Source organism: Pangasianodon hypophthalmus, chromosome 3 (assembly GCF_027358585.1).
Source record: "Pangasianodon hypophthalmus isolate fPanHyp1 chromosome 3, fPanHyp1.pri, whole genome shotgun sequence".
Classification (NCBI taxonomy): domain Eukaryota; kingdom Metazoa; phylum Chordata; class Actinopteri; order Siluriformes; family Pangasiidae; genus Pangasianodon; species Pangasianodon hypophthalmus.
The window spans coordinates 9134174-9147764 of NC_069712.1; the positions used below are offsets into that span (position 1 = coordinate 9134174).

Consider the following 13591-nt stretch of genomic DNA (forward strand, 5'->3'; position numbering starts at 1 on the left):
GTCCTCCCACTGTTTCCTTTTCAGATACTCTTTCTGTCTTCCTGTCGGGTTTTTTGTGCATCTACAACTCTCATAGAGCACATTACTTCATTCGTTCACTTTCCTTCCCTGTATTTTTATCTCTTGCCTCTTTTTTATAGCCAATTTTAGTCCATCTGAAGTGAAAGTCCTGCACTGAGACTGAAGCTGCCACCAGGGAGAGACAGATGAGGGAGGGGGAGGACAGATAAGAGCGAGCAGGTACACTCACTTAAATTACACCTGTCACAACAGCAGCAGTGTTCATTCAGTGCTAAGAGCAGAATCAATCAGTGATGCAGTGAGACATAACATTCAGGTTTTCACCTCATAGTGATCTGCACAAGAATGTGGGTCTAAAAAGTGGCTTATGTAACCAGGAGGTCTGCAAGTTTATTCTTATTGTTGCTGCTGTTGTTGGTGTTGCTATTATTATTAATGTGTTTTGTAAAGAAATGATGTGATGGCAGTGTAAATCACGATCAACTATTGTTACAGCTATTATGCTTGTAAGTTATTATAACTGGTCATGTAGATTGATTGGGTTTAAAACGTTGCCTATCACACTAATGTGTTTCTTCAAGGAGGTTGTTATTAACTGCAACCTGTTAATCACATTTACATTTATATCATCCATCACACTTTGCAGACATTCATGCACACATATGAAAACAGTGAGATGACATCTTTACAGATTTAACACTGGCAAAATAAGGTGCCATATATACACTGTTTATACATGGCCTTATATGGTAGTAGCTACTTCCTCTTTTCGTTTCACATTTCAAATGTTCTGAATCTAAATTTAACTCAGAGAAATGTGTTTGGCTTCCATGGATGGAAAAGCCAGAATTAAAATGCTCTAGTGGCAGCAATAAATAAACTATGGTACACGTTATCTAATGTGCTTGACCTCGTGCTTGCTCTTTGAATAGTTGGATTATAATCATTAAATTAATTTGTGTTGATTATAAGAGGGTTGGTCTTTTTTTTTTTACACTGAAAGGAGTCCATGTCTGAAAACAGTTTGCAAATCATTGAGAAATGCACCAATAACAGGTGATATAGGACATGACTCCTGGACATAAGACATTATTTTAGAACTTGTAGCATTACTTGGACTCCAGCTGAAATGGTTTTACTGAATTGTATAGACATGTAAATAATTTTTTATTTTTATTTTTTTTTCAAAATTAAATAGCGATACTACAGTTACACTATAAGCTCCTGTTCGTGGTCCTGCCTGACATACAGTGTTTACAGGATAGACACATACTCATGAAAATATGCACAGTTGGGCCAGTTCACAAGCACTGACATGTTGTGACGTATAACTGCCATACGTGACAGATGGATATGTGCAAGAGCCACTGGAAGAGAGGCCTGTCAATGACTAATGAATGTATATTCACCTCACATTTGCTTTCATGGCCAAAGCTAAACACTTTGTCAGGGCGTAGGAGACTGAGTGAGTGAATTTGTGTGGATATGGCTGCAGGCATGTCTGTCATTGGCTAAAAAAAAAAATCCATAGCCATACGAGTGTAGAAATATCTATTTTTATTTAAATATATATTGTATATACAGTACACTACCAATCAAAAATTTGGACACAACTGCTCATGGAAAGGTTTTCTTTATTTTTACTATTTTCTACTATTTTAGAATAATAATGATGCTTTTTTAACATTATGAAATAACACATATGGACAAGAACAAGAAAAGTGATTAAACAAATGAACTATTCTGACCAGGTTCTCTTAAACTGTTTTATATTTTAAATTCTTAAACGTATTCCAGATAAAACTTTACGCACTCTTAGAAGCTTCTCAACCAGCTTCATGAAGGAGCTCTACCCAGGAGGCTTTTCTTAAATTTCCCAAATAGGGCAAGCACATGTTGGCTGCTTCTTCTGAGTTGTCTGACTTTAAATTAAAAAAAATCATAATAAAATTACATTTGTACATGGGATTTAACTTTTCACTATTTACATGTATTAAAAGCAAATTTTAACCATAAGCATTTATCAAAATGTCCATAACACCATGTAAAAGTGTATTCAACCTATTGTGTCCAAACTTTTGGCTGGATGTGTATAGAATCAAACAAAAACTCAGTGCCCAAGAGAAGCTTTGAGAGCAAGGAGGGGAAAAAATCACAATGTCTCTGTAAAATGAAGTAATTACAGACCTGCTTGAAAAGAAGCAGAAAAAAGCAAAAACTTGAAAAGGCATTCAGTGAAAAAAGGAAATGAGTGAAAAGCAGGAGGCAAAAACCTCCAGCATATGACACTGACCGTTACTATATTGAAAGAGCACCTGGTCTTACTGGGTTGCGGCTATTTCCTTTTTTCACTTCACTTTTCACTGAATTACTTGAGAACTTTTCACTTTCTTTTGTAAAAGTACCAGGCAAACCAAGTTTCATGGTCTCTCCTCAAAACTACATTCATCATCTGCAACTGAACAGTCTTTCGACTTCATTTATTCATTCATTCACTCATTCATTCATTCATTCATTCATATGTGATCTGTAGGGATGTGTTCAGACAGAACGCAGCATTATGTCAGATGGCTTGGGCATACTCCTCCCTCTCCCCTGCCTGCTCATAGGCAGCATCATCACGTTTCCGTCGGCGACCACGGATCCTGTTCCTCTCAGGGCCTGGGGAATGAGAGCCCTGCGATCCCACATCCCCATTCTTTTCCTCTTCATTCTGCTTGGCCTCTTCAATTTCCTCCTCTATTTCACTCTTTTCTGAATCAGACTCGTCAGAGTTTTCCTCCTCAAGGTAACGATAACCTTTGACCTACATGGAAGGATGTGTCTAATGTCAGCATGGGGAAGTGAAACCAGCACACATGTGACACTGGTAATAAGTAATGAAGTACATTGACCTCCAAACTATTAAAATTCTTCACCTCAACATCAGAGGAATTACCACTAAGTAAAACCATCAGCACTTCCAGTTAAAAGCTACTGCCTAGGTACAATTCTGTCCCCGAGGGCATTAACAATGTCCTCTAAAAGGTGCAACAGTGGTTTTGAAAGTTCAATTATTTACATTAAGCAATTTTAAAGACCATAACCTTTACTCTAAGGTCAGAAAAGTACATTTTTTAACTTTTCTTCTGAGCATGAATAAATATAAGACAACAATTTCCTTTTTAGTGTACTGAATATCACACAGCATTAAAGTAATTACAACTAATTGTATACTTTACCATAATCCACTTCTCTATACAACCTAACACAAACAGCTCAGTATTAAATAACAGGTGTGTATATGCATTTTTGTTTGTGTGTGTGTGTGTGTGTGTGTGTGTGTGTGTGTGTGTGTGTGTGTGTGTGCGTGACTCACCTTGTGTCGTGGACGAGGAATCCGTGGCAACCTGAAGGGAATTTTCTTTTCTAGGCGACGTTCCATCTGTAAATAACAGAAGCCTGCAACCAGGAGAGTAACCAATAGGATGGCGAGTTTGGCCTAAAGATGGATGACCAGATTGGTAGAGAGAGAGATGAAGATGAAGAGGAGGGGAAAGAAAAGTGAGAAAGCCATTACTGTAATTATAGGTAACATTCAACACTTATTGTTAAAATAATTCTGGTAAAACTCTTTTATATTTTTAAAGGTGCTGGCATTTTCATCTAAATGATAGCATGCTGTTGATAAATCAAGTGTGTTCATTTTAATTCAATAGACCTTCCCATTAGGATTACAGAGGCATGAGTGTATCAGGATAGTGTATCGCGTGGTAGTATAAAATCAATAATATTTTAACTGAGATGACTATTCTTGGCTTTTTTCACTCAATCAAACCTTTATGATTTAATAATCTAATAGATTAGATATCAGTGTTTGTGCCTCTGGTGCATTGAGTCATAAGCTCCACATTCATATGTTGAACTGTTTATGTTGTAGTGGCATACTGATGAACTGATCATCTCACAGGGTTTACATTAAGCACTAAGGAGCAGTCTTATTTTAATTCTCAGATTTCTTAGTTGATTTACAATTAATTTAATGATAAACGATACAAGTGAAATACAATTAATATATTCCTAAATTAGCTGAATAAATGTGATAATTGGTAAACTCCCCCTGCACCCGCCCCTTTCCCCAAACACACACACACACAAATCTTTACCCTCATAGGCAGGGCAGACCAGAGGTACACAATGAAGATGGCGATGGCCTGCCACCAGTGATAAACAGTGTAGACAAAGTCTAAGCGCTCCTTATCCTCATACAGCATACCAAGCAGAGCTACACACACACACACACACACACACACACACACACAGAGGAGGAGAAAGCTATTAGTGGAATTTCACATTAGTCTCATTCAAGTGTCAAAGAGTAGATTATACCTTGCAATAAATAAACAAAGTTTTGATTGTTATTTCTATATTCTATTTACATCTGCAAGATTTGTGTCCTCATGAGCTTAACTTGTCATTATGTGACCATGATTGAACATTCCCAGAAAAAATTTTTTTTTAATAATTTTCAAATATGAAGTATGAAATCTTTCACTAACAAAAATGAAGTCAATCAGCACTGGACACTAAAACTTTTTTGACTAATCAACTATACACGTGGTAACTACTGTGAGTTTGTGTGTATATGCGTGTGTGTGCTACTCACTGCTCAGCCCAGTCTTGTTGAGAGCAGTGCCCAGGCCCCAGAGGGCAGCCAGCACTAGGAGCACGGGCAGCTGTTGAGGATCTTTCGGTGTAGAGGACCAGCACATGAGAGCCACAAGCAGGATCAGGTGAACAGCTGCTCCCCCCAGCAGCATGACGGGCCGAGGCAAACGCGGCTGGAGGAGCATTAACGACAAAGACGAACACACTGAGGATGACAGGCCATAGACCATCACCAGCTGCCACAGCTTCTCAATCCCCACCGTGCACACACCATATGACTGAAGGGCACAGGAGAGACAGAGAGGGAGGAGAGAGAAAGTGTTCAGAATTCAGGACACATTTTTTTAAAAAACATTTTTCCAATACTTATTGTGAGAGAATCACAGCAATATTTATTTTCAAACCATTTCCGATGATTTTGCCAGATACAGAAATATTTAATTTTTAACTTATTGTTATTTTTTGTAGACAAATTGTAAAATAGAGGTAGCTTTCCATTTTTTTCATTCAAACACCATTAGGGAATGCCCTCAACTGTGTAAATGTGTGTCTATAAATTTAAAAAGTGTTTTTTTAAAACTTGATGACATAACATGTGCTGTTTCAGGAAAATAATCAATGTGGCCTGAGGTGAAGCGGAGTTACTGTTGCCACCCCAAAGTTGATTATTTTCCAATAACAGCATGCCCAAAGTGTTCTATTCCTCTTATACCACAATAATTTGCCAACACTTAAAATTTCTGTTTATTAATGAATGACGCATTGTACATTTAGCCATTTAAAGTTAAATTTAACAAAAGTTAGAGCCTGTAATCACTTACGCCAATTCTTCTGTCCTGAAGACTTTCCCGTGGCAGAAAACGTACTCACTGTTACAATGTGCTGACACTGGAGACTCCTTCAATAAATGGTAAATAAACTTCTCCTTACAGAAAACTTCATCATATTAACAATTGTACGCTTTTCTCTGTTGTATTACAGCATGTTTTAATACTTTTATTATTAGGCTTAAACTATGGGGTGCATCAGCCATATTAGTCCCTGTGCATGCTGTTACAATAGTATGATTTGCCTTGCAGAAAGCACTACTGTAAGAGCTACTGTTATACACCTTTTGGCGTATAGATAAAATAACAGCTAAGTGAAATTATCATGAATGAAATGTTGAAACTTTCAGTGATGAAACATATTCTTTGATTTCTTCTGCTCTTACAACATGCCTTATCTGGTGGGCAGACACCCGCCATCATTTGTTCTGTATTGCTCACCAGTATGAGTCCTTTGATGGCGAAGAGCACCTCAAAGCCAGAGTAGACGAAGAAAGGGCAGAGCAGGCGCAGGCGGTAGTCACGCAGGTGTTTGAAGGGCAGCTGGAAGATGTTGCCCCAGCCGATGCTGCGCAGGTCAATCTCCTCTGTGGGACGATATGCAGCACCACACACAGCCAGGAACTAGGAGACAGAAACGTGTTGTTACTGTACAAGTCCTGAGAAAACCATCTGCCCCCTTCCATGCTTTAGCCTCACTGTTACAAAAGTGGAATGTGTTAAAGGATGATCTGTGCTTATAATAGGTCATGGGTTAAAGATGAAATGTGTTTTGTTTATTTTACAGAAAGTTATTCATATTCATTACGTTAGATCATTCCACTTTTTTTCCCATTTTCTTGCCAATTTGGTTACCTGCCAATTCCCACCCACCAGCCAGCTCTCCCCTATTATACTGCCAACCCGTGAGGGTGAAGGTTAACACATGCTTGACACATGCTTGACTCTCATCCAAGACATGTGAAGCCAACCTCCACATTGTATTATAAAATTATTATAAAACTAAAAACAAATAAATAGTGTTTATTAGACAAAATAGAAAAGAGGCAGTTGCAGTCTCATAGCTCTTTTTTAAGCTAAATAATTTATACTACATGACCATGACATGACCATGACAGTGGTGTGAAAGTTAGCTCATGATGTACATGTGAGAGTCTGAGAGTTTCAGATGGTCTTACTATGATCATGGCAATGAAGGCAGCTCCCATTAGAACACTCTCTACTATAATGAGAGCTGAAGAGCGAGGCAAAATGTGCAGCACGGTCTTATTAAAACCATTGATCACCCCGCTGCTAGCAGCACCTGAACAAACAAGAGAAAGAAACAAAGAGATGGTGTAATGACTATATTCTTATTGACCACTATATTAGTCACATCTATGTCGTTAGTTCAGTATGTTGGTCTGCAGTTAGAGAGCTTTTCCATGCATAATTTGTGTTAACTGTCCTCTAGCTCTTCATCAGTGTCACCTTCTGAAATATCTGGATGTTGAGCTGTTTCTCAACTGAGCAGTGAGTCCCAGCAATGCTGCTGCAGCTGATACACAGGGACCAGGACTACACACAACCAGTGTCACTGCTGTGCTGAGAATGTTACCCCACCCAGATACTATCTGCTCAGTTGTAGTTCGGTGGAGTTCCATTGTGATTGTTGGTAAAGAGGGCTGACAAATTGTGCATAGAAACAGATGGACTACAGTCAGTAATTATGTAACTACAAAGCAACTTATATGATAGTGGTAGCTGTAGATTATTATACAATATTAGATTAATGGCAGCTTCAGATCCTGAGCTTGGGTTACTGTCTGTGCAGCATTTCACATTAATTCAGTGAATGAATGAATGAATATTAGATTATATATAGTATTATATTAGAGATCAGGAGTTGAATTTACCACATTGTTTGACGCTGTAGAGAGTGTGGTTGTAGTCACTAAGAAAACTGTTGAGGAAGAAGACCATGGGGAACTCTGCAAACACGAAACTCAGCTGCAGACACACACACACACAAATATAGAAGTTAATGTACCTGCATGCTTGTGTGAATACCCTGACTCATACACACAGGCACAAATCCACATATCTGTACTCACATGGAAGAAGATGTAGAAGATTGACTGGAAGATGATGACATAACGATGGCAAGCTCCCTTTGGCACTCGCTTCTGCTCCTGCACATGCTCCTCCTTATAGTTTACATACTCATAGTACTGCTGGGCCATCCTATAGCACATCACACACACACACACACACAAACAATATAACTATTCTAGACTATCCTAGACAACATAACTATTCTATTACTTGTGCTTTTTCAGCTCTGTTTGTTAAGTTGAATCTGGGTTGTTGAAAAATGATACACTCTAAAACACTAAGTGTGAAAACTGCTGGTAAATTAATATTACTATGTAATATTACTGTATCGCAACAAAGTCTGCAGTAGATCAGGACTTATTAATTCACTTTAAGATTTAAAACATCTTCCACAGCTGTAGTATATATGTGATTACCATCAGCAATAAATTTGCCACATACTGGGAACATACAAACATTTACTTCAACCTCACCTTTAATGAAAGTCTAAGAACAGTGGTTCAATACATTTTTATTCTTTATTAAAAGGTGTTTCTAACTTTGGTTCCAAATCCATATAATTTGTCTTTTTAGAGGTGATACTCCTTTTTCAGACAGAAATCTAATTTATTTGTCAGTGTAGCTTAAAGTAAACATGGATGTGCATAAGTTTCCTCCTCATGCCATGTAAATATAGCAAAACTTTTGACTAAGCATAAGTAACGGCAATTTTTTCTGTATTGCTCCACTCTCTCCGCACAGTTAAAAATCTCTATAATAACAGTGTCAGTCTCATCTAAACACCTCTACTGAATTTGAGTTTTATAGATATATTAAAATGTATTTTAAACTTTTAGTGATGGAATTCAACAACAGTCCCTAAGACTACCATAATAAGTGTGTTTTGAGGTTTCAGTTCTCCTCTCAGATCAGGTAAATGTGTCAAAATTCTTGCCCATGATAATATCTCATATGCTAAAGTTGCAGTAAATAGAGATAGAAAAGCATGCTGTCTCCCAGTCCTTTTACATAAAAATTAATAAATCATCCATTATTTTTTCTGTTACTTGTTTACCCAGCACTTATTTTAATAATTTATTGACCCAGTAATACAATTCTGCCATTGATAAACCTCCAGCTACTCCACCTTGTGATGTAGTTTCCCAGAGATGCCCAGAGTGGGACTATAGCAACACCGATGGCGACAGCTGATGGTACCAGGGTGTAGTACCGCTCCCAGTAATTGGTCGAGACGAAGAGTGCGTAGATTCCTGAGGCAAGGAACATCATCCATTTGGTGCCCAGAAACCTGAGAAAGAGAGAGAGAGAGACGGAGAGAGAGATTGAAAGAGAGTTAGATTTCAAGATTATTCTTAATGCAGAATGCAGAAGGTGTGATATGCAATGAGAAAAAGATGATGGAGAGAAACAAATAAGGCCGACGTTTTATCTGATACACATGGAACAGAAATCACTGTGTGCTCCTAATTGTGCTACACTGGTATGCAAAACTCATATGGTTTCGAGTTGCTAATTACGCAAGGTGCTCTAAGCAGAAACCCAATTTTTTCTTAAGAGTCGGTGAGAAACATCTAAATATTCATGCAATGAATATTCAGCAAGTCAAAGGCGATAATCAATTTATCACAGTCCCAGCAGCACCAGGAAGGTGAGACATGTAGAGCACATTAAAAGACAGAATGCCAGAAGGAGAGACAGCCAGAATGACTGACCAAGTGACAGAAAAAAGAGCTCACCGGATGAGTACAGGTGTGTACAGCAGGCCTACGACAGGAGTGACGTTGATGCCCATCAGCACCCTGCTGTCGATATCCTGCAGGCTCAGACTGCCATATTTCACCTCTCTGTAGGTTTCATCATAGTGCAGAATCAGCTGCATCTGCAGCAGACCTGTGAAACACCATGCACATCAAATCACATTACATTAAATGTATTGTCAGTAATTTTGGCAGAGGTTAGCTGAAGTTTGCAGTTTCTTTGTCCTGACTGTGTAAATGTCTGTGATCCAGTTCATGTTTTAGAGCCTGAGGTGCCACAGAAACCGGAGTTTTTCCTGTGAGCAGATATTTTACTGAAGCTGCTGTAGTGTGAGAAGAACTTCACCAAATATTACAAAAGATGTTATGATTTAAAAATCACTAATCACACCTTTAAATGGAATATTGCTGCATAAGGTTCATGCTAATACTCAAACATACTATATGTGGTACATATAATGTGTTATTATTTTTTGTCACTCTGTATATATCACTTGCAATATTAGTTTTATTTATGATCAATATTATCATATCCATAATATTAAATAATATCAATAATATTCCTATTAAAATTAATTATCAGTATTAATTAATTTTACCCCTGAGCAGAACAGAAAAGTGTTAAGTAACTAATAAAACATAAAAAATAATAATTACTGAAAAGTAATCAGCGACGGGGTGGTGTGATGTAGCCTGACACAAATTAATGGTAGCTAATGGTGCCACCCTGTTAATGGTACAACCCTGAAGTTTATGAATTAATAGTTAATATTTAAAGTAACAGAAATAGGCACATTTAATATTATAGCACATCTGTCAGACGAGTTCCTGTTATCACTTATTTAATAGCATCTTTAAACCCCAAGCATTCCCTCACCAGCCACTCTCTTTTCCTCTATTAAAGTTAATAGGACAAAAACACAGTTCGCAGAGAAATCAGAAAGCATAAACTCCTCTGTATTGAAGACTCTCTCTGGTGGAAAACACACTGAATATTGTAGTTAAAGTGTTCACACTGGAGAAATATCTTCTTGCAGAAATCTTCACCACATCGCCAATTATATATTTTTGTCAATTAAAAACATGTTTTTATAATCTGTTTATTATTAGCCTTAGATTGAACATCCTCTAAAGTCCATGTGAACAGAGCTGCTGTTACAGAAGATTAAATCAACACCTTCTGACCCATCAGAATCGAGTATTCGACAGCGCTGTGATCTGCAGTAGTAAGGAGAAACGAACCCAAGTAAACGCTGTAGACGATCATGCCTCCACAGCTGGCCCCCAGAACATTCTTCACCACAGCCAGCCTCTTCCTCCTGTAATACTTTCTTTCTTCCTCTTCCTCATCATAATCTGGATGGGGTCCCAGAAACTCCTCTACCTGACAGACAAACAGGGAAAAGAGTGGCAATGGGTTCATAAGCCAATGCTGAAAAGAATATTTTAGGTGATCAGCATCAGTGATCTTTGCTTGGCATGACAGCTGTCAAACTTTAATCAGCTTCCATTGCCTTTCCTTGGATATTTGCATATTTGACTTTAAAACACTTGCCACTTGCATATTCAGTACTAACTTTGACTCTCAATGAGGCTTTTTTTGCTCTCTGATTCTTAAGAACATGTGGCAAAACAGCTGCAGTGACAGTTTTCACACACTGATAACCCTGAATGCAATCAAATCACAATCCTAAAAGGATTTAATCATTAAAAAAAGCATTTTTCTCATAGTTCTGTGTGGTGTTAAAGAAACTCAAAACTTAAATAACTACACTACACTAAACTACAATTTTAGCAAAGGGTTGCATTAATAACCACTACACAGGTAACGTAGCATAGTGCTAGAGCTGCACAACATGGACAAAATACCGTACAGCTTTTGTAAATACTGGACACATTTTAAAGACACACTGATGAACTGTTGATGTAAAATGATTGATGTGACTGGCCTACGTTTAGTCAACCAAAATAATTTATATTTGTTCATCAGAACACCCACAGAGTCTCATATGGAGTGAACGAGGTTAGTCAGGATGACCATGGCACACCGTAAAAGAGATTATTTTTATCTTTTATTTTGTCACACAGCAAACATGATTCATAATTGGTCAGAAATTGTACATCTGTGCAGTCAGTATTGCAAACAGTACACTATTCAGTCCTGCATAAACCAATACACTGCTGTATACATGGAGTTTAAGCCTAGCATAAGATTCTTACTGTTAATCTCCAGGCTCCCTGGTTAATGTTCCTCCTCTTACTGTCTGTGCGGAGTATCACATGTGCTCCCCATGTCTGTCTGGGTTTCCTTTGGGTTTTCAGGTTATCACTCACTTACCAAAAACATGCTGGTAGACCTGTGAAGAATATGTGTGTGCATCGTGCCCCATGATGGACCTGGTGTATTCTCGCATCATTCCCAGCATTCCTGGGATTAAGTCCAGATCCACTGCAACCCTGACCAGGATAAAACAGTTACTGAAAATGAAGGATTTTGGATCTTGGCTATACCTGGCCCTGGATGTTGCCCTCTGGTCCTGGAAGCTGTACTTCATCCTGATGGTCAGCAGAGGGCGCCTCCTGTAACTCCGCCTCTCTGTACACGTTGTCTTCTTCTATCACTGCTGCCATCTGGTGGCCAAAATACAGAATACCATAAAACACATGTTACCTCCATTCCTTTTACGTCGCCTACAAAAACTACCAGCAACAGGGTTACTGTCTACAGCCGGACATAAAATAATAATAATAATAATTTAATTAGGATAATGACGATTGAGTTTTCTCCATCATCATACGAACATTACTCTGTAATTATCAGTTATAACGTGCAAAAGGCAACACTGAAAAATTACTATCTGAAAGTAAATATATACATTTCTGAAACATTCCACAAAAACAAATCGTAAAGTTTACCACTTTGTTTAGAAATTAGTCATTACATTTTATTGGGTGTTCCCAAACATTTACAGATTGATTTATGATCACAGCTCGGGTTTATTTTATGATTAGGTAAATATGTATTACCGTATTTACTGGAGCATTAAAACCTTTTACTGAGTTAGTTTAGAAATCAAACCAACTAGACTGTGACTATAGTATTGATTCAATACATTAGATCCTTTTTAACAACAGTTTTCCTAGTGCTTTCCTGTGTTAAAACTGCAGTTGGATTCAAGATGATCTGAGGATTGAACTCAGTTTAATCAGTTGAAAACCAAGGATTATAACACTAATAACTAAATAATAACTATAACAATTTTATTAAGAGCTGATCACAACCATTTTGTCATGGCAAATAATAATAATAATAATAATAATAATAATAATAATAACCACTCATTTGAAGCTCGTTGCTCATGTATTTCCCACTGGTTTCTGTTGGAATATTAACATGTGGATGATTATTTACAGTGGGGGAAAACCACCTGCGCTACTATTAAACAAATATTGCAAAACTACTCACCTAGACTGAGATCCTGTACCTCCTATGAGAGTTGAAGCAAACACACAGACAAAAGAAGAGATCATGCATTAAACGGGTCTATTTTCAAACGTAAACTAATCCTGGTCATGGTAGGTTACATCCCTTTTTTTTTATCTGCAACACTAAACCCAAATTAAATCAGAGAAGGGGAAACGAAAAAGTTACTCCTTCTCACTTCCCTCTCTGGGTTGCGCACTCTTAAAGGTACAGTACCCTTATTTCCTGACAAGACCCGGATGAAGCTGTGCTCAAGTCTGAGCCACTGGAAATGCGGTGCTTTAAAAGAGATTGTGAAGAAACCCTTCACGTGGTTGAACTGTAACTTTTCTACTATATATAGTACTGTGCAAAAGTGAATGAGATTAGTCACGATGACTTCTGCATTATTGAGTCACTACAAAAACATTTTATATTTCCAAACATTATTTTTCCAACTACAAAAAAACTATGAAATGTTACAGAAATGTGTTTGTATGTCAGTAAAGAAAGCAGCATATTATGTAAAAGACACCATCATGTTTTTTTTGTTTTCAGATTGCTGGGTTTTGCATACATACATGCAAAAAAAAAAAAACCTCCAGAAGAACTGTGGCTGATTCTTCAAGATGCTCAGGAAAACTTTCCATCTAATTTCCTCATAAAACCTCACAAAGTGTATGGGAGACTACTGATGGATTTTTAAAAAGCAAAAGGTCATCACACCAAATATTGGCTTTGTTTAGTGTATCACTGTTTACTACTCTTTATAATATTTTTAT

General features: G+C 37.6%; 1 protein-coding gene across 2 annotated transcripts; it reads right to left on the reverse strand.

The window, feature by feature from the left end:
• Window positions 1–1563: 1563 nt before the first annotated feature.
• On the reverse strand, window positions 1564–13070 carry unc93b1 (unc-93 homolog B1, TLR signaling regulator). 2 transcript variants are annotated; one of them, XM_026934956.3, is made up of 13 exons: window positions 12813–13070; window positions 11858–11977; window positions 10589–10730; window positions 9326–9479; window positions 8716–8877; window positions 7589–7718; window positions 7391–7484; window positions 6674–6798; window positions 5937–6119; window positions 4667–4946; window positions 4167–4285; window positions 3380–3502; window positions 1564–2827 (listed from the first exon to the last, which is right to left on the reverse strand). In XM_026934956.3, exons 2-13 carry the CDS (start codon window positions 11975–11977, stop codon window positions 2585–2587), a joined length of 1875 nt encoding a protein of 624 aa, XP_026790757.3. In that variant the 5' UTR covers window positions 12813–13070; the 3' UTR covers window positions 1564–2584. The 2 variants fall into 2 exon arrangements, with proteins under 2 accessions (XP_026790757.3, XP_053088480.1); XM_053232505.1 differs by lacking the exon at window positions 12813–13070 and adding an exon at window positions 12683–12706.
• Window positions 13071–13591: the final 521 nt, after the last annotated feature.